Genomic DNA, 19,654 nt, shown 5'->3' on the forward strand with positions numbered 1-19,654 from the left:
ACAAGTTCCACCCCTGTCAGCTACAAAAAAACTGCTGGGCATCACGGTGGGAAAGAGAGAACAGAGAGAACAGAACAAGCAGATAAAAATTATTAAGAGGAAAACAGGTCACTCAGTGTTTCTCTCACGTGGGTGGCTTTTTCCAGCTAAAATATAAAAATCCTCATTTTCCCCTGTGCATCATTGGAATGCAGACAGGACTGTAAAATATAAAATGTGATCCAGCTGGAAATCCATACCTCAGCACAGCAGTTCTCAGGCTTTTTCAGATGCATCTCCCTCTCAAACCTATTCCACACTTGACCCTGTCTCCCCCCTCTAAACACCTCTGATGAGCAGCCTGAAGCTGGCAGGACACACATGGAGGAAGGTGCCATGGAACACCTGGATGGTATTTTGTGGTTGGATGGAGAAGTTTAGGGCAGGGTCACATCAGGGGACAGGGAAAAAAAACCACAAAGCTGAGAAGATGTGAGAAACACAGTAGCCAAAGGCATCACCCAGAGCCAGGTGAGAACTTTTCCCCCCCAAACAAACATGAAGGGCCACGTGAGTTTTAAGCCAACTGGCATTTGTTTCCTTATTGTGCAGACAGCAGCTTTCCATGGAAACCATTTTGGCACTTGCCAGTGTTCTTTTTTATTTTTTTTTCATTGTTCTGAACAAAGATGTCAGTATTTCTGGTGGATTCTGACCAAATCTGATTCATGCTTTCCAAGCTAAGAAAATAGGACCAAAATCCAAGCTCCTGTGGAATTTGAGTTCTAAGGTATCAGAAGGGAAAGGCAGGGAAGCTAAATAAGGAACTAGAGGACAATAGGATATAAAGTACTAGTGCTAGTTAAAAGGAGGTGTTTCTGGCCATGGAAAACACTCGAGCCAACCACACAGAAGGGAAAGCACAGAATATAAGATTTCCAATATAATAATATAAGAATATAAGATTTACAATATAAGTATTGAAACAAAGTTCTTTTCATTTCTGTAGAGTCTCCTAAGGCTTTCACCTGAGAAAATGAGGTCTGGGAAAGTTTATTCTGTTTTGCTATTGTCCAACAAAAATTAAGTATCAGTTCCCACAACATCTCATGAAATTGAATGTGTATGTTCATGTGCTTTAAAAATTCCTTTAGAGATATGGGTTGAGGTATACACCAAGTACAGAAACAAAGCTCATGAGTTTTGCATCACTAACGAGCACTTTTCACACTAATGTGGTAGGGAGGGTCGCAGAACAAGAATGAGAATTTACTTTGCAGGAGTCTTTTTCTATCAGCTACACCTACAGACTCACTTATTTGGATAACTCACATCAGTCCACATATTTCAAGAGAGGTGTAAGGGGGGTCTGCACTGTCTTTCTCAAAGCTCAATTTGACAGCATGCAGAACGCTTATAAATGTCCACAAATTCTGACAGGGAGAGAGAAGAATATAAGAGCCCTTGGAAAAAATTAGTACAAGAATATCTGCAATAAGATCCCTGAAATCCAAGGCACCTTCCAAATCATGATGTTTTTAATTTTTCCTCACTGCTGAGCACCTTTTCTCACGCAGCACTGACTGGCCTGGTGAAGCTGCTGATGTGAAAGCAGAACCAATCTGCACCAGCCACCTTGGACGATGACTGCAATTTATTCCACAGCAGAACTAACTCACCTTCACACCATTGTTAAACCAGAGGGCAGCTCTGGCAGAGATAAAATGTGCTGCCTCTCAGGAGATTACACCTCGCTGTCCCCACGTGCACACAGGAATGTAAAACTGATCCCATTTTCCTGGGCTTGCTTTTCCACAATGCTCTTGCTCCACCTGTTGTCCACTTGCTTTTCTACAAGTCCAGCCACGGCTGCAATTTGTGCAGTTGCTTTGCCAATACTCGGGGATCTTTGTAGCTGCTTTCTCACTCCTAGCACAGCCAGCATCACTGTCTTATACAGAAACTCTGGGAAAAAACAACCTGCAGTTCAGGAACAGCTGAAGAGCCACAGATCTTAGAGGTCTAGCTCAGCTTTAATCACTGACAAGTGTCTGCCAGGAAAGCAGGATGCACTGGGTAAATTACTCAGCAAGGCATCCTCAGTCTAGGTTATGGCACATTCCTACATTCCAGCTCTTCTGCTAGATTATCCCCAAGAACAAGGAGGAAAAAAATAGTTTTTACTGAAGGAAACAAGCACTTCCACTCAACAGCTCTGGCAACATCAGGGTGCTCCATGTGTGCATTCAGCTCCTCATGGGGAGACATGAGCAGCCTGGAAGATGGCAGCAAAGCATTGCCTGGCTCTTCTGAGGCCAACAGCAGCCCAAATGTAAGCATTTGCTGTCACTGGATTCACACTGCTTTCCCGAGATTCTTTGCCCTAATTAATACATGCTAATACTTTAATTGAAGTACCAGACCAAGGAGGGGAAATACTCATGTGCTGTGCTGAGGGGGAGCTGGTGAAGACCTGAGGAAGAGAATGGCTTTGTTAATGAGGTAATAATGCTGCAGGCACAGCATTTGTAGGGCCAGGGGTCCCATCAGGGCCACAAGTGCTTCCTGAAGTCTGATAAGAGTAATTGCAGCAACAGCCACGGAATCATCTGAGCTGGAAGGGACCCACAGGGATCAGCCACACTGCTGTGGATCAATGCCCCTCCTTTCAAGAGAGCCCTCAGAAGTCACCTTCAGGTCACTTCGTTGCACTGGGAGGGACATCACAGCAAGAGCCACAGTCTGGTGTCTGCCAGGTATCCCCTGCCCTGCCAGCAGAACAGGAAGAGCAAGAACAGGGAGCCTCTGCCCCTGCTCCCCCTTTTTCTGTAGCATGGGGACACAGCCTGGCTGCTAAACTCTGCTGGAATAGCCCCAAAAGGGCTGGCTGCTGGGTACCAAGGAATGAAGCAGGGGGAGGAGTGCCAGGTCACAGCCATCCTGCTCTCGGGGCTAAGCTGAAGTCCCCTCTTCTATTCACCCACCCCATAACACAAGGAAGAGGCAGCAACCCCTGTTCAGCACAGCTCTCCAAGGAGATTCCAAACCCCTCTGCACCCTCTGTTTGAATCAGTCAGCTCCTACCACAGCTCTGAGCTTCCTTGAGGAGCACAGATGTCATGTCACCTTCCTCTCCTGCCCATGGGAATGTAAGGCTGAGGAGGTGCTGAGCCCAGCAGAGAAAACAGACAATGCAAGTGTCATTTATTGTGAACTTTGAGGACTCTCCACAATCTAAAATAAAAAAAAAAAAAAAAAGGAAGACGAAAAGCAAAGTTGAAATTTTGAAAATGTGACTAGGTAGAGTCTGTCTCTCCTCAGGCTGTGCACAGCAGGTTCATAGCAAAGTCCTTGGCACAAAAGTGTGGCAGACTGAAAGCAGCTGGTCTTCAGATGGTCTTTTCCCAACACAGGAAACCGTGGACATGGCTCTGGAACAATCTCAGGTGTTACTAAAACAAAGTACAAAAAGTGACTGGGGGAAAGAGAGAGAATACAACTTAAAATACCAGTGCAATTTTGAATTGGTTGGCAGCAGTGCCACATTAACTGCAAAATGATAAACAGCACTACACAAATGGCTCAGACAGATCTGTTCCATTGCCCACTCAATCTCAACACAATCACAAGACCAAGTTTTGAAGAGCATGCTTTTTTTTTTTTTAAGCCCCACAGCTGCGTCTTCCCCACTTCTATCTGAATGTCCAATTTTTCACAGGACTTTTATACTGCCTCCCACTATCCCAGCATCCAAGGCTTTCCATGTGAAGATCAGCAATAAGAGGCAGCCCTCAGCAGGCTCACAGTTCCATGTGCTTGTCATTGGAGCTCCAAACCTGCTTGGCATCAAAGTGCTTTGGAGACTGAAGGGTTTGGCTTTGTCTCCAGAAGCCACAGCTTTAACAAGTAATGCTTTTTACTAAAAGGAAAAGCAAGCATGGGAATCAGTAAGCATTTGTTTAGATCCACTGTTCTGGAACTAAAGTTCCTTGTTCCTAAGTAAATAGCCCCATGTATTCCCTCCAACACAGCTCCTTTACATGTAAACACGAGGAAGTGTTGGCTCCAGCACTATTTTAACCCAATTGACTGCATGGTGTGTGATAAACGGCTGCTTGGGAAGTTTTGGAACCCTGAAGGTCAGTTTTATTTACTTATCAGCCCTGAAAAGGAAACAAAGGGGATAGGAATAGAATGGAAAAAAAAAAAAAAAGACTGAAGCCAAATTAAATTCTATTTCAGGTGAATTTATTGAGTTATAAAGAACCTGCCAGCTCCACCATATTTACAAAGGTTTTTGAGATGATCTAGAGCTATTACTGCTACTGAACCACGTTAAAAATGCATAAACAAACCAAATCAACCACATCCATTATGTTAACTGTAAAAATACCATTTACCTTATAGGACTTTGAGGCACACTCAAACATAGGGAAAAATGCTTCCTAGCCACTGATCTCTAAAGCAAGATTCTCATTTCTCCCTCTGATGTAGCTATGCCCAAAGATCAGGAATCCTTATGCCACTGTTGATGGAACTTGGTTTCTGTTCTTCAACAGACATGGTTTATGATTCAGGATTCTAATTAAAAGGTTACTCAAAATTGCAAGGTGTTAAAATAATCTTAAAGACCATAATGAAATCCCAGTTGGTTCTGTTGGATATTTTTGTGAGGTGTTATTGCTGCCAGATGTGCACATAAAAATCCTGTCATCACTTTGGAGCCACAATCCAAGCAAACAAGTCAAACTTCCCAGAGCACTGTCACTGCTCACATCTCGAGCATCACTATAGAAACAGCACCTCCTGAAAACATCACACTGCTGTTCTCTTCCTGTCCATGACTCAAGGGTGATTTCAGCCAGTTTCTTCCTTTCAGCTGCAATTAATGCTCCCTAAACTCCCTCACCCACCTTTCCATTCCCCTCTCCACCCACAGAAGAGATCATGGATTCTCTGAGATGAGGGGAAAGCCTGTCTCCCAGTTCAGCTGGGCTCATTTCTGAGTATACTCCAGCTGTTTGTCACCTCCTGAAGAAGCTGTACACTGCAATTCCACAATGCCAAAGGGACATGGCCTGTGTGCCCACACACCTGGATACACACAGCTCCCACTGGCAACAGGTGGCTCTGCAGGTCTTGTTTACACACCTACAGCAACATTTACTTGACATTAAGCTTCACACATTATTTAAGATTTGGGGAAGAATTTATTCACTTGAGTGCCAGTGACCCTTCTCAGGGCTTTCACAGGTGAACATTTATTGAAGATTTGCAATCTAACACTCACTTGTAAACTATCAACTAAGATTGAGTTAATCGAAGCACAGAAACTAAACCCCAGAAACTAGGTCGGTATCAAATCAAGTAGTAGAGAAGCTGCTAATAGCATTTCCCAGGGGGAAAAAATCCAAATAAAACAACCAAATAACACTGAAATACCTCCCGTGTACAAAGACAGAGGAAACCTACCAGCTTTATGTTTAAAAGAGAAACATTTAACTTTGCTCCTACTGCAAGGGCTACAAAAACAAAACCAAAGAGAAGCCAAAGCATCATCCATGCATGAGAAACTACCTTTAGCAAGAAGTCTTTTATGGAATATGTGCTACTCTAATGTGAGCTGGCATCACACTTGCAAAGTCTTGCTCCACATGTCAGCAAGACTGTCAGAGGCACACCACACTGTCACACTGCTCTCCTCAAAAGAGAAAAACATCCTCTCACACTTACAAAGCAAGCTACAGGGCTGCTCACTGCAAAGCAGCAGCTCCTCTAGGATTTTAAAACTTTGTCATCATAGCAAGGAAATTCTCATCAACACTGAGATTGGTAGCTGGGCCATGCTGAGAACACTTTCAGCTCAAGCAGCACACACAGGTGTCACCCATGCTGATACCCAAGGTCAGAATCAGACAGGTGTCGAGACAGTGGGTCAGATATAAACTTCTTAACAGTTTCATATTTGCAGGTAAAAGAGCAAGTGTTCAGAAGTGGAATCACCCTGATGTTTGTGTAATAAAGAGAACAGCAGGCTGCCACAGCTGCTACACTGCACAGAACCACAGGGTGGACTGGTCACACCCAGTGCCACACAACTGCAAGGCCACAATCAATCAAGCTCCCATTGTCAGGAGAGGTTTAATTTACAGGAGAACACCTTCAGAATATCCTTCCTTACCAGCAGGATGGCTAAACGAGCTGCTCCCAGCAACAATTCTGAAATGCTTCGTGCATCTCCTCCAGCCCTTCAGATAATTTGATACAGATCATGGCACAGCAATGTTACTGTGGAACACATTTACCAAGATACCTTAGCAACTCAAGACAAGTTAGAGGGCTTTTCCATATGTCACTTTTGCTAAGGTGAGCAGGAATTATTCAGCAACTTGACTAAGGGATGATCAAACCTCCAGTACACATTACCGAAGTGTTTCAAATGTATTCAGATCCCTTGCTAGGAGCTACATAATAATTGAAACATTGAGCAGAAAACCTTTGTGCTTCTTTTGTGGATTCAAGTAGGACTTGAATCCTATTAGTTCAAGCCAGCTAAATGCAGTGATGCTAGGCTTTGCAAAGATGGTGGAGGAAAAGAGATTCTATCTGGGTTCCTTAAAAACTGAATACAGTGTAACAAAAGACAACTACAGTAACTCTAGTAGTCAGAACATCTCTACAAAATTCTCTGGACCATGAACTGGCCACAGAAGACTCAAAATTACAAAGGCAGAGAGTTGTCCAGCTGGAAGTATTCTGAAAGACTGAAGGAAATCCATTGAGAACAAATTGACAAGGCTATAATGACACAGAAAAATCATGGTTGATAACAGAATTATCTGGTTCCATTTTATTAGTGACAGTTTTAGTGCCTATAACATCCTGCACTTAAATTAGTCCAGTAAGCTGGTGTTTTTCTCCTTCACAGATTAGGACTGATTGTTGGTGGACTCCAATAACACATCCCTTTATTTCTCTGCTGGGCCATCCTCAGTGCTGGATCTGGGGCAGACTGCCCTGCAAGTTTCCATTACCTGAATCATCTCTTCCTTTTCCAGTCTTGAAAATCTCATGCTGCAATCTAAATTCCAGTTTTTGAAAAGGCAGAGGGTTAAACTATCAACCTGAGACTCAACAATTGTCCCTTCCAATTATTTAGTGCTTGAAATTGAGACATTCACACAGTGCAACCTAGCAGTCATACACACACCTCACTATCACACTCAACAGCTGTGTTAGACAGGGGGGATTTCACTTCTCAGCAGATTTTACTTTCCCTTGATCTTCCACTTTTTTGATGGCAGCTTGGATAGCTTCTTGATCACCCAGAAACTGGTGAGGGCCCAGGGGGTGCAAATTCTCATCAAGTTCAAGGAGTATGGGCACACCAGTGGGGAGGGTGACATTGATGATGTCCTCATCAGAGATGCCTGCCAAAGAAAAACAGAACAGAGTTACACCTTCAGCTTCCTCACTGCCTTATTTCTGAGGTCACCTAGTCAAGGTGTTTTAAACAACCTAGTCAAGGACACCTTCCAGCCTCCATCCATAGCACCAGCCACTCAAGGGTCAATTCCCAGCTTGGCAAGTGCTTTAGGAACAGATGAAGGAGAGAATTCCCATCAAGGTGAAGACAGTTTTTCACTTTTCAGCCTACATGCATGAAATAAACAGGAAGAGATAGCCCTGGAGACTACAAGGTTCCTTCAATACAGGACATGGAGTATAACAGGGTCCCCTCCATATTTTCCCAACTCACACATCACAAAAGATGATAAAAGTCCACACGTGCTGCTCCAACATGAAACAACTTGTGCTACACAACCAATAGAGACTCTTTAAAAAGACAGGATAACAAGGTTAATTTTTCTCTTACATTTTCTGGGCAACTCTTATCACACAAGCTGTCATAAAAATCAGTGTTTAATTCTTCTTGTGTGACAATCTCTTTGCCCACACTTGATTTCTCACAAGCAAGTTTATAGCAGGGTACATAGTACTGTTCTCAGAATTACTACATGCAGGATATTCATTTCCACTTTCAAATGAGGGGAAGAAAAAGGAGGCAGAAATTCAACTTGTACAGCTTGAAGCATTTTTCTTTTTTTCCACTTAACTAAAGGAATGCGTACCTGGAAACAAAGTTTATTTTACACAGATGTGTAAATAAAATATTCTGGGCTCTCATCTCAATGAAATTGCTGGTTATGTTTACATCAAACCCAAAGCCTCCAAGTGAATTTCAAGACCAAACATCCTAGTAAAGTTTCCATACCAGGTCTAAAATAGTTGCATTACAAGCAGTAACTGCAAAGACATTATCCATTAAAAAAAAAAAAAAAAAAAAAAAAAAATCAGGCAAAAGAAAGCTAATGTCACTGGGAATGTCAAGATTTCCTTTTCCCTCCCCTTTTTAGAAGCTCTGAGGTCCCAGCAGCAGCCTGCTATAGTGAAGCAGGGCAGCTTTGAGTAACTCACTCAGAAAATGCACACAACCAAGCTTCTAAAGTGATGACACCACATGAACTAGACCAAGGTGCAGCAAGCAAACATCCTCCTGGAGCAGCTGACAAAACAGATGGGGTGTAAATTTACCAGAGATTTTCACATTAAGTAGAAAAGCAGAGCCATCATATCAAAAGGAAAACACACACGAGTCAAGCAACTCAGCAACAGTGGGGTGACAACAGGTCAGAAAAAACAGAAATATTTTGGGGCTTGGAGAGCCCAGCACTCAGGGCTCACCAAGGTGCTGAGCATAAAGCAAGAATAGGTCACTGCAAAACCTAAGTTTCAGAAGGGTATGGAGAACCAGAAACAAGCCTTTGCAAAAAAACTGACACCCTGTTACATCCTGAGCATCAGTCCATTGAAACAAGCCACACTCAGCTTAAGCAACTGCATACAAGGGACAAATAATTCACCTGGTGTAGGCCACAGAATCAGACCTACAGGGAAAAAAACTCAAAAAACAAGAGTAAAATTTAAAAATTAATTGGAAAAATACTGCATCCATTCACCAGGTACAAGCACTGCTCTCAAGGACTTTGTTTTGCAAAACAAGCAGCCAAGCTGCCTGAGCTCTTATTTCAAGGATTGTTAAACATTAGATTTTAACAATACCCACATCACCATGTACATTCCCTGAGAATCTGCCTAGGAAATGTTCTGACCACCTCCTAAGTTCAGTCTCCCAGACTAAACCATCCATATACACACAAAACAGATGAAGTCATGCAGGAGAGTTCAGGCAAACCACATAATGTGGTTAGGAGACATGATATTTAGAAGTTTCCTCTGGAGATGGATTAAACAAAACTAGCTGTAGCTACATGGATTCAAAAACGCATTTTACTGCTTTTACAGAACACAAAGTGACCACAATGTCAACTAGTATTGATTTACAAAGCAAAACAGTACAGTCTAGGATAAACACACAGCAGCAAACATGATGGTTTTCTCCTCAGGGCTTTTCCTCATACAGAATTGCTGCCCCACAGCTAAAATCAGAAGAAAAATTCAAGCTGAAGTCAGAAGAAAATCCTAAGGAAACAACAGTGCCCTGAGGCTGTGCACAGCATTTCTGTTCTTCAGGAAGCAATAAGTGAGCAGGCTGCTCACACCAGCTCTTGGGCTGCAGGGAGAGCTCACCAGAACCCTCCCCAGCAAAGGGATCACACCTTGCAGTTGCCGTGGCTGCAGTGGGAGTTCACTGCTATCCAGTTACTCCATGTGCTGTAACTATAACCAGCCGACCTTTTCCTGCACTCCATCTGACCTGGCCTGTGTCATAACCCGGCCTGTGGCACGGGGAAAAAGGGTGAAAGGGCAGGATCCCAACTGCTGACTACAAGGTGCAATGGTAAATGAGACCACTGAAGGAGCAACACTCTTCCCTGCAGTTTAATACCAAAGCCTAGGTGTCAGCACTGCTGAAATACTGTGCTGCTGGAAGCAGTCTTTAAGCAAGAATATTTAAAACCCATGTGCTACCTATTTACAGCCATGAGAACCCACGGATATTATGTAGGGACTCATATTGAGAAAGTAAGAAAATTACAGTCTGAAAAAATATTCCAGGCTGGAGCTTTTCAGCTCTGTTCCCAGCCAATAAGCTGGTCCAGATCAAGGCTAGGGAGAATTTCTCCCAGGGTGAGAATTTGGTCAAAATAAAAAGGAATTGATAACAAAGATAGAACACCTGTTGTGGTGTGTGCCCAGGCTCTGGGAATGGGGTGTCTTCTCTCTGAACCAATCACCTTTTCCTATACTCTTGGAATTGTCAGTCATGCTATAAAACCAAGTGTGTTTCTGAGTAAACTTGGCTCTTTCCTTGCTATCATGAAAGACGACCATGTAGCTGTGCATCTTATTTCCACTGCACTTAAAGGGTTAAAACCCCTTTCCACGGCTACAACATTCCTGAAGTACTCAGGATGACTTGCTCAGGAGCCCAGACAAAATGCTGACTAGCAACTGCACTCCTCAAGTGACATCTCCCATGCTCTATTATCCTGAGAACACTGCTCCTCACCTGGACAGCAGGAAGCAGTTACACCACTACAGGAACACTACTGTAATTTGGTACAGCATTTATCATAAAAGATACCTTTCAAAAACACATTCAAAATTCTTCCCCAGCTCACTTATCCTCCGTTTAACTGAACTGGGTGACCAAACACACAAACTGGAAATATCTCCAGGCAAGCTAAAGAATTCACCTTTATGTGGTAGCCCATGGTGTGTTTTGAAATATTTGTACCTTGCAAAGTCCTAAAGAGACAAACCCAACTGATTTTGAGCACCTATAGCACTTTCACAGGGGCTGGTTCAGCTTGCCCTTCCCTCTCACCTGTTCTTATGGTCAGAAGAACCCAAAACCCACAAGAGCTATTGAGAATAACAACAGCCCTCCTCTCTGCATGTCAACTGCACTTGAGGCCAGATGATTCATCCAATAAAAGATCATACACAAGATCAAATGCATAAATTCAGTCACAAGAGCTTGTTTAATACTGGTGCTTTGTAATTGGGTTCCAAATCAGGTCACAGCATCCTTCCCACATGCTTAATGAGAATACTAAAGCTTTAGCCTAGTAAAGTAAATATTCAGAGCCACTTTCTGCAGGCTGATCTAACTTCAAGAAGGCAGAGGAGGGAAATGAGCACAGTGTTAGAATCTGGCTTTTGATCTTGACAGAATCTTACCTTGCTGTGCAAATTTTAAGGAAAAAAACACGGGTGGGCTACAACGATAGTTGTAGCATATCATTTACATTTGTTCCACTCATGTCTGCCAAGATGTTCTGTCTGTCTTAGGTTTGCACAGGCTTTAATACTAGGGGGGTACAGTGGGGCACCAAAAAGGAACTGTGGTGCCCACCAAGCTGCTCTATCAGCCCCATCCTCAGCACAACGGGTAGGGAGAAAGATGCAAAAATAACTTGCAGATCAACATAAAGGCAGTTTGCTGAAGCACAAGTAGAAGCCAAGCACAGAAGCAAAGATAAACAAAGGATTTATTCTCTACTTCCCATCAGCAGGCAATCCAGTCATTTCCCACTAATCAGGGCTTCAGTATGCAGGGCTATTGCTCCAATGTCATTACAAATGCCCTTGCTCCTAGCTTTTACTGCTGAGCAGTCATCATAAGGGGTGAGGGATTTCCCTCTGGGCAGTTTGGGTCAGTTCTCCTGGCTACCTCCCTTCCCAAGAGCTTGCCCAACCCCAGCCTATTTGGGGACAGTGTTGGAGAGACATTCCTGATGCTGTGGAAGCATTGCTTAGCAGTGGCCAAAATACAGGCCAAGGTAATTTGCAGCAAGGCCCAACAAGTTCACAAGAAATAAGCAGCAGAAGCACTGAGCAAAGGCTGGGGAAATGACACAGAGAGCAAGACCATCTCATTTTAAGAGCACCAGGTTTTTAGATCTCAAGCTGTTTCCTGCAGCTGCACTCACATAAGCAGTATTTCCTTAAGAAGGCTAAGCAGCAAAATCAGTGAAATAATCTTGTTAAGAAACCCTCAGCACACAATCCACACCAGGTGTCACAATGTGCAGCTTCCAGCATGTAAACTGTTGGAACACTATTGGAAATTCTAGAATCAGACATTCCACAAACCCCCATTTTGAGGTACTTGACACCAGTCTCCAAGGTCAAATGGCTGGGAAGAAAGAAAAGTTGAGACAACCCATCAATCCTTCATCTGCTAAGTCAGTCCATTGGGCTGGGTCTCTAACCAGCACTTCAACAGAAACAGGACAAGGTGGTCACAAGCATTACACTAATGCCTTCATAAAGGGACACTGTCAACACGGTTCCAATATGAAGCACTAGTTATTAGATAAAGAGAAAACTATCTTCCCCCCAAAAAATTGAGAAAAAACACCTGCAAATAGATCCTGTGCATCCAGGATGCTCATTCAGCATGACAGATTCTACAGACATTTCATACACCTTAATGAGGTCTACTGCATGCAATAAGAAAACAAGAACATGATCCAAACCCACAATCAAAGCTTTTGAGCATGATACTGCTGCTCCAATGATTGCATGCAAGGAGAAAGCAGAACTACATTACCAGCTCTTTACCAATTACTCAGAACAAGGAAAACAAAGATTCAGAGAATTGAGGGCCTGTTTCAAGAAAATACTTTCTTGAAATAGTAACTTCAACGGATACTCTGTGGTCTTTTAGGAGAAAATATTCGAACTGAGACTAAAACAATTATAATTGTTTCATCAGATCCAACTGAATGAAAACATTCATATTTCCTGCCATTTAAAGCTTGATCTACATTTTCCAAGATCAAGTTAATGCCACGATTAAAACATCCAAGCAGCTGTGCAAGATTGCTGCTTGAGGCATTTGGAGTCCAGATTTCAAAATGCCAAAAAAAAAAAAGGGTCCAGCTAACTAAGCTGGAGGGGCTTAGGAAACTCTGTTCAAGTGCAGCACACACTAAGCTTATAAAAAAGAAAAATCCACCAAAACACTGCCCACCTCACAGTGGGTGCTATAAATACAGCAGACTGGCAAAGTTTAAGCACTGTTGAATCAGGTCCAACTCTAGCAGGGCTCCAGAGCAACTCACAACCTTTCAGGAGAGAAAGGGAGACAGCAAAGCAAACAAGGAACCTCTTAGATCCAGCTAGATTTTAGGCTGAGGGAGGAAAAAAAAAAAAAAACAAAATCAAAACAAAGGCAGATTGCAATACCAGGGGTCTCAAAGCTCTGTCTGTGCTACCCTTCAGGCCAGCTCTTCAGAAATCCAATCTCCACTACATAAAGAGCAGGAGAACCAGCAGGTACGTGCCAGTTCTTCCTGGGGGAGCCAGGGGAGCTCACAAATGGTCCTTGGTCAACAGAACTAGATCCTCTGTCAAGGATTGCTCACAATTCCCTGTGTTGGCACATGCTGGGAGGGTGAAGGTGTACTGCAAGACAAAGGATTGTACTTTGAGTATGGACAGTCCTGGAAGAGTTACAGAGTTAGCAATTGTCCCAGAGAAGTTCTGCAGCACTGCTCCTGTCTGAAATCCAAGAAATCCAGCCATGCTGACTCCAAAGCAAGCCTTCCCAACCCCTGTTGCAGGCCTGCACAGGAGGTGGCCCAGGATCTCTGCTGGAACCTACATTCAGCTGTCACCATTTCAGCCAGCATGGTTTCATGGAGCTGGTTCAGCTCTTGGGAGGCAGGGGAGTCACCACAGCTAAAGATCCCTCTTCCCCTTTGTCCTGTATCATTTCACACAGTGTGGACAACCACTCTGACCACACCATGGAACTGACTGAACCAGCCCTTCCTCCTTCATCCAAGCAGTGATCTGCACCCCAGCATCCACAGCATCTCTAGTTCCACAAACCATTTGTACCTGCACATTTCACAGGCTTCAGACTCCTGATGCCCTGACTATTCCAGCATGCAAAAAGTACTCAGCAAGCAGAGCCACAGAACACAGGATTTTATAACTAAAAAGAAAAACCTGAGTGGACACAATCCAGTCTGTGCATATTTGTAACTACAGCTATAGTAGGCTGCATTCACATATATATAAATCATTAAATTCTGCTCTACCCACAAAGAAGTCAGCATAGTTCAACTTCCAGTTTTAAGACGGCCTAGAAGCTAGGAGATGAAAGAGGAAGGGAGGGAAGACACTAACAATGAAAAGGATGTGTTTTATCATCAAGTCCCCAATAAGTCCTTTTCAAGATCAGTTCTGGGATTTTAAGCCCAGGTAAGACTTGCTGGAGCAGGACCAGAGAGCCACAAAAATGAACAGAAGGTGGAGATCATCTGTGAGGAAAGACTGAGTTGGGGCTGTTCAGCTTGGAGAAGAGAATGTTCCAGAGGGCCTCTAAGAACAATGGAAAAAGACTTTTTAGCATGGCCTGTTACAATAGGACAAGGGGTAATGGTTTTAAACTAAAAGCAGATAGCTTCAGACTAGCTATAGGGAAGACAATTTCTATGGTGAGGCTGGTAGAACACTGGAACACACTGCCCAAAGAGGCAGCAGACATCCCATTCCTGGAAAGGCCAGGTTGAACAGGACTCTTAACAACCTGATCTAGTAGAAGATGTCCCTGCTCATTGCACAGGGACTGGACTAGATGGCTTTTAAAAGATCTCTCCCAACACACACCATTCTGTGGTAAATCAACAACCTTATGCTAAGCTACCAACTTGGCTGTTTATTGGGATGCATTTTCTGTATTGGGATATAGTGCAGTATCTGCACAAGCTTTAGCAAGTGCCTGCTCTCTGCAGAACTCTTGTCACATAACTTGTAAGTAAAAAATTATCAGCGTGGCCCATCAGAGGAACAAGAATATCTTCCACAACCCTAGCCTAGCACTTTTATTCTGCTGTTATAGCAGTGCTTTTTTAATTAAGAGATGATTATCACAAACTTGACAAAGCAGCTGAAAAAAACAACAATGTGAGCCTGCAGAGTTTTTGTCTATCTAAACCAACCCCAAAGTTTGTTTGAAGACAATAGTTTTAAATGAACAATGAGAAATAAAATGAAAGCATCTGGCCTTTTCCTTAACTACATTAACCTAACTAATTATCTCCCCTTTCCACATCTCCCAGTTTGCTTCCTTGATCAGCTTTCTACTTCCTCCTTGGAGACACAGGCATTATTACCTTGCCCAGGTAAGTAATATACACTGCAGAGCAAGATGTAAAGCTCCAAGGCATTGAGTAAGAAGGAGAGAGGAATGCTAAAACAAAGGCCTTTACCTTCCACGTGCTTCAGCAATGCCCTGCTGCTGTTGCCATGAGCAGAGATAAGAATCATTTTGCCACTTTTCAGTTCTGGCACTATCTTTTCATTCCAATAGGGAAGGAGTCTATCAAGCACATCTTTGAGACTTTCAGCCTTTGGGAGATTCTCCTGAGAGACATCACCACATTTATAGCGGCGGTCGTTGTAGATCTCTGCATAATAGGGGTGGGATTCAGAGATGGGAGGCGGGGTAACATCGTAGCTTCTCCTCCAGATTTTCACTTGCTCCTCGCCGTGGTTCAGAGCCATCTCTGCTCTGTTGAGTCCGATCAGAGCTCCGTAGTGACGCTCATTCAGCCTCCAGGAGCTCTGGATGGGCACCCACTCCTGGCCCATCTCTTGCAGGATCAGCCAGGCAGTCTGGATGGAGCGGCTCAGCACGGAGGTGAAGACGAGGTCGAACTCGAAGCCCAGCGCTTTGAGGTGTTTGCCACAGTTCTGAGCTTCCTTTATCCCATCACTGCTCAGCTTCTGGTCCACCCAGCTGCAGAAGCGATTCTCCTTGGTCCAGGCTCCTTCCCCATGTCTTAGGAGAACGAGCCTATACTTGGCCATTTTGGTTGCAGCTCAGCACAGATGGCAGCTGGTCTGGCATCTAATAACAGTACATCTGCACAAAGACAGGAGATAGACACATCAAACATCCCACAGATAATGCACTGCAAGCAGCAAGATGGCAGTGAAAAGTAAACAACTATCAGAATCAAAACAACCAAAGAAATAAGTGTCTGCTGAGTATGATTTTACAATTGAGAGTGGGAGGAATTCCAAACTGAGAGACCTCACGTGGGAAGGGAAGTGCCATCCTTCACCCAGCTTGTTGCAACTAGCCCACTTAAACAATTGATTAGGAGCAGATTTGTAGAAGCTGTTCCAGCCTACGTGTTTCCCTCAAGTGCTTAAACAGAGCCTCACTCACTCATCACAGGCTCCCAGAGCAGCACAACTCCCTCACTGGGGAGCTCTGAGGTGCCACATGAAGCTTGAGCCCAAAAGGGCTGTCCTGATCCTCACTGCTCCGAGGGAATGCAGGCACAGACAGCAGCTGGTCCTCAGCCAGAGGAACTGCAGAGTGGGACCACAGAGCTGCAACTGGCAACACACAAAATCTTATCAGCTTTTCTCAAAGGAGATGTCAACATAGGAACACTCGGCATAATTTCCTCATATCCTCATCCTGTCCTGCTAATTATGCCAGTCTACGCTTGATTTTTCTCCCCAGGCCACCTCCTCCATCATTTCTCCACACTCAAGTGTGACAACACAGACACTCTGGGATGCAATATACAATTAGTGAGTCCTCATTTCACTGAGTCCACAAGTGATCTCATGGATTATCCCATCCTCTTCCTGACTTTCCAGTCTATTCTTCCTCTCCTGTCTCTGAATTTCATTGCCCTGTTCCTAGGCACCAGGATTAATGTTTTTACTTTTGGAGAGGGAACAAAAGTACAAACTATTTGCTGTCTGCATAAACTTAGACAGTTACACATTCCTCAGGTCAAACAGCACCTTTCTCTTTTTTCTGGACCAAGCAACAGCACCTCTGGATTGTCGTCAATGGCAGATATATTTTGACCACACCCAAAGGTCTGCCGAGGTGGACAAAGATCTGCTAGCAGACAATGGGATGCCTGAAAGGTCCATCTAACCCAGGAGCGCAAATATGAAAACCCCACCTGATCCCTCTGACCTGAGACACAGGCTAGATGGCAATGGACAGAGCAGGGGAAAAAATAAAAAAATACAACTATCTGCACTGGGGGGACTGCTGTACATCAGATGTATATTAGGTGCTCTCAAAACCATGGACAGTGGGAGACTGAGCTCTGATTTCTGCACCCCCAGCCTTGGGCTAGATTTCCAAAACACACTTCAGGAGCTCCCATCATCCCAAATCAGCTGGAGTCGCTTCAATCGCACTCCAAGCATCTCAAATTCACCTGTGACCCTGAATTAGGTTAGCAGGATGGGATAGGCCCATGCCTTCTGGGTTTTGGGAAACACCCAGCACAATACCAGCATTCATTTTTCCAGACTCTAAAAAAAAAAAAGTGTCTAGAAAAGTTGAATTCATTAACAGACTCAGGAATCTGATCTTGCTTGTAACAGCAGTTCAGTTCTCATCTTATATCACATTAAGACAGTCTACATCACACAAGGGCACTATGCAAAGCCCCCCCAGTGCTAACTTCTGCCTAAAAGCCTTTGAGGTCTGAGATTTTTACACAATATCAGGAGATATTTTTTGGCACACAATACAAAATACAAAAATTTTGTATTTGCTAAAAACAAAAGAACGTCTTATTTCATGCAAAGGCAGGCTGAGATTTGTGCAGAGCAAGGAACATCTCGGACAAAATCTCCTGCATGGTCCACTTTTTCCACACACAATAATCAGCTGCACTTTTAAGCAAAGAAATCAGCTACTGCTAGAGTCAGGTGTCATGTCACATCAGATCCAACACTAAACTGCACCCTGTAAGACCCTAGGTTTATAACAAAAACAAGAATTTGACAGCATTTCTACCAAAAGTAACCGATCCTTACCCAACATACCACAGATACAATTAAAACGCTGCATTGTGTTCACAGCATGAGCTACTACACATAAAACAGCCTCACAGAAAGCTCTGTCTCTGCAGATACCTCATTATTCAGATTAATTGATTCTATTATCCACAGGAATAGATTACATAATCTACAAAACCAAATTAAGACCCAACAATAGGGGTGATGGACCTCTTCACCAAAGTTTAGTTGGCACTTTAGCCAAAAGCAATAAAAAATTCAGTTAGTATAAAAGATACATTTACACAAAGACCAAATATCATCTGAGTGCCAAAAACTCCAGTTTACTCATATAAAACATTAGGCAGAAGCCAAATTCTCAAACAAATTTAGAAGGAACTAGCAGTCCCAGCATTGTTTAAATATCAGTCCACTTCTGGAAGCATTTAAACTAGAAAGCCTTAGAGCAACACATGGAAATAATCCTACTCACCTTTCCTATGGCAAAGGAACAACCTACACAAATCCCAGCAGAGGCTGAAGAGCTGCTTTATACCGAGGCCACCACACACTCTTGGCTGGTTACCTGCAGGGAAAGAATAAACACTGAGTGCTCACAGAAAGAGCCACAAGTGCAAAGGGCTATGCCAGCCACCATTTGCTCTCAAAGCTGTTCAAAAAATAGTGCACACACCCCTCGTATGGGCTGGGAAAGCTATCAAATGCCTTCTCCCAAAAAAGAGATGCCAACACACAGCTCCTGCATTTCCAACAAGGGAAAATTTCTGGCCTCCCGCATGCCCCGGGATATCGTTTGCTCCCTAAGATTTGCTTAGACTGTAATTACCATAGCTCTAGCGTGCAGAACTCTACTGAAAGCTCTGCGACACTACAGGGGATACACAGAGCAGACCTGGACCCAGCTCAGCGGCACAGGAACAGGGGACCCAGAGAAGCTGTGGGTGCCCCATCGCCAGAGGTGTTAAAAGCCAGGCTGCCTGGAGCCTTGAGCAACCTAGTCTAGTGAACGGTACCCATGGCACAGGGGTTGGAACTGGATGGCCTTTAGGGTCCCTTCCAACTCAAACCATCGTGTGCTTAACTCTGTGAGAGAACAGAAACCCAGAGCCCCAGCTCAGCACGGTGCTCAGGATAACCTCTTACACCGGCGGATCTCCCGGCCAAGCACAGCTTTAAGGTCTAATACTAGCGGCGGTCACTCCCAGCTGCAGCCGGGACAAGCTCCCCTGCTCACCCCCTTTACACCGCGTCCCTGCGCGGAGGCACCTGCGCGTCCCAGCCCTCCCCGAGCACGGCGGAGCCTCCAGAAGTAGGGCAGCACCTCCGCGACACGCGTAAACCCCAGCGCGGAGCGATGACCCGCGCATAAACACAAACACGAACACAAACACGGGCTCGCAGGCACGGCCCCGGGCTCGCACACGGCGCCTCGCAGCCACCGCCCCCTCGGGAACCCGCCGCTTGCCCAGGGGACACCGCCGCAATCCCTGCCCGGAGCGCTGAGGGAGCCCTCCCCGAACCCAGGGCCGCTCCCCGACCCCGCGCTCCCGGGAGTTACCGGGCTGGAGCCGCTCCGCCTCACGGGGAGCGCCGGGGCCGCCGCCGGGCCGGGCGAGGGGCGGGCAGCGCGTCTTATTGCGGCCGCCGCGCCTCCGTGCCCGCGAGAGCGGCGCGCTCTGATTGGCCGGCCAGGAGGATGGGCAGCGGGCTCAGCCAATGAGCGCGGCGCGGGGCGGTGACGCGGTGCCCTGGGCGCCCGGCCCTGCCCTGAGCCCGGCGCTGCCGTGCCCGGCGGGGCTCCGGGATGCTCGGCCGGGCCTCCCCTCCTGCCCCCCGCGGGAAT

The 19,654-nt window shown here is 44.9% G+C and overlaps 1 protein-coding gene across 1 annotated transcript; it reads right to left on the bottom strand.

Annotated features, from left to right (window-relative positions):
• Positions 1-3,166: 3,166 nt before the first annotated feature.
• On the bottom strand, positions 3,167-19,489 carry BPGM (bisphosphoglycerate mutase). The gene is made up of 5 exons (XM_088164546.1): positions 19,370-19,489; positions 18,284-18,376; positions 15,234-15,889; positions 7,190-7,409; positions 3,167-3,431 (listed from the first exon to the last, which is right to left on the bottom strand). The coding sequence occupies exons 3-4, from the start codon at positions 15,832-15,834 to the stop codon at positions 7,231-7,233; spliced, it is 780 nt and encodes a 259-aa protein (XP_088020672.1). The 5' UTR covers positions 15,835-15,889; positions 18,284-18,376; positions 19,370-19,489; the 3' UTR covers positions 3,167-3,431; positions 7,190-7,230.
• Between the last annotated feature and the right edge of the window lie 165 nt (positions 19,490-19,654).

Source organism: Sturnus vulgaris, chromosome 5, assembly GCF_052056855.1.
Source record: "Sturnus vulgaris isolate bStuVul1 chromosome 5, bStuVul1.hap1, whole genome shotgun sequence".
NCBI classification, from domain to species: domain Eukaryota; kingdom Metazoa; phylum Chordata; class Aves; order Passeriformes; family Sturnidae; genus Sturnus; species Sturnus vulgaris.

Excerpts from the sequence above, each read along its gene's own strand:
- BPGM (XM_088164546.1), bottom strand. The coding sequence starts at position 15,834 with ATGGCCAAGTATAGGCTCGTTCTCCTAAGACATGGGGAAGGAGCCTGG. Across the intron at positions 7,410-15,233 it reads ATTGCTGAAGCACGTGGAAG|GCATCTCTGATGAGGACATC; the intron begins GTAAAGGCCTTT and ends TTTCTTTGGCAG.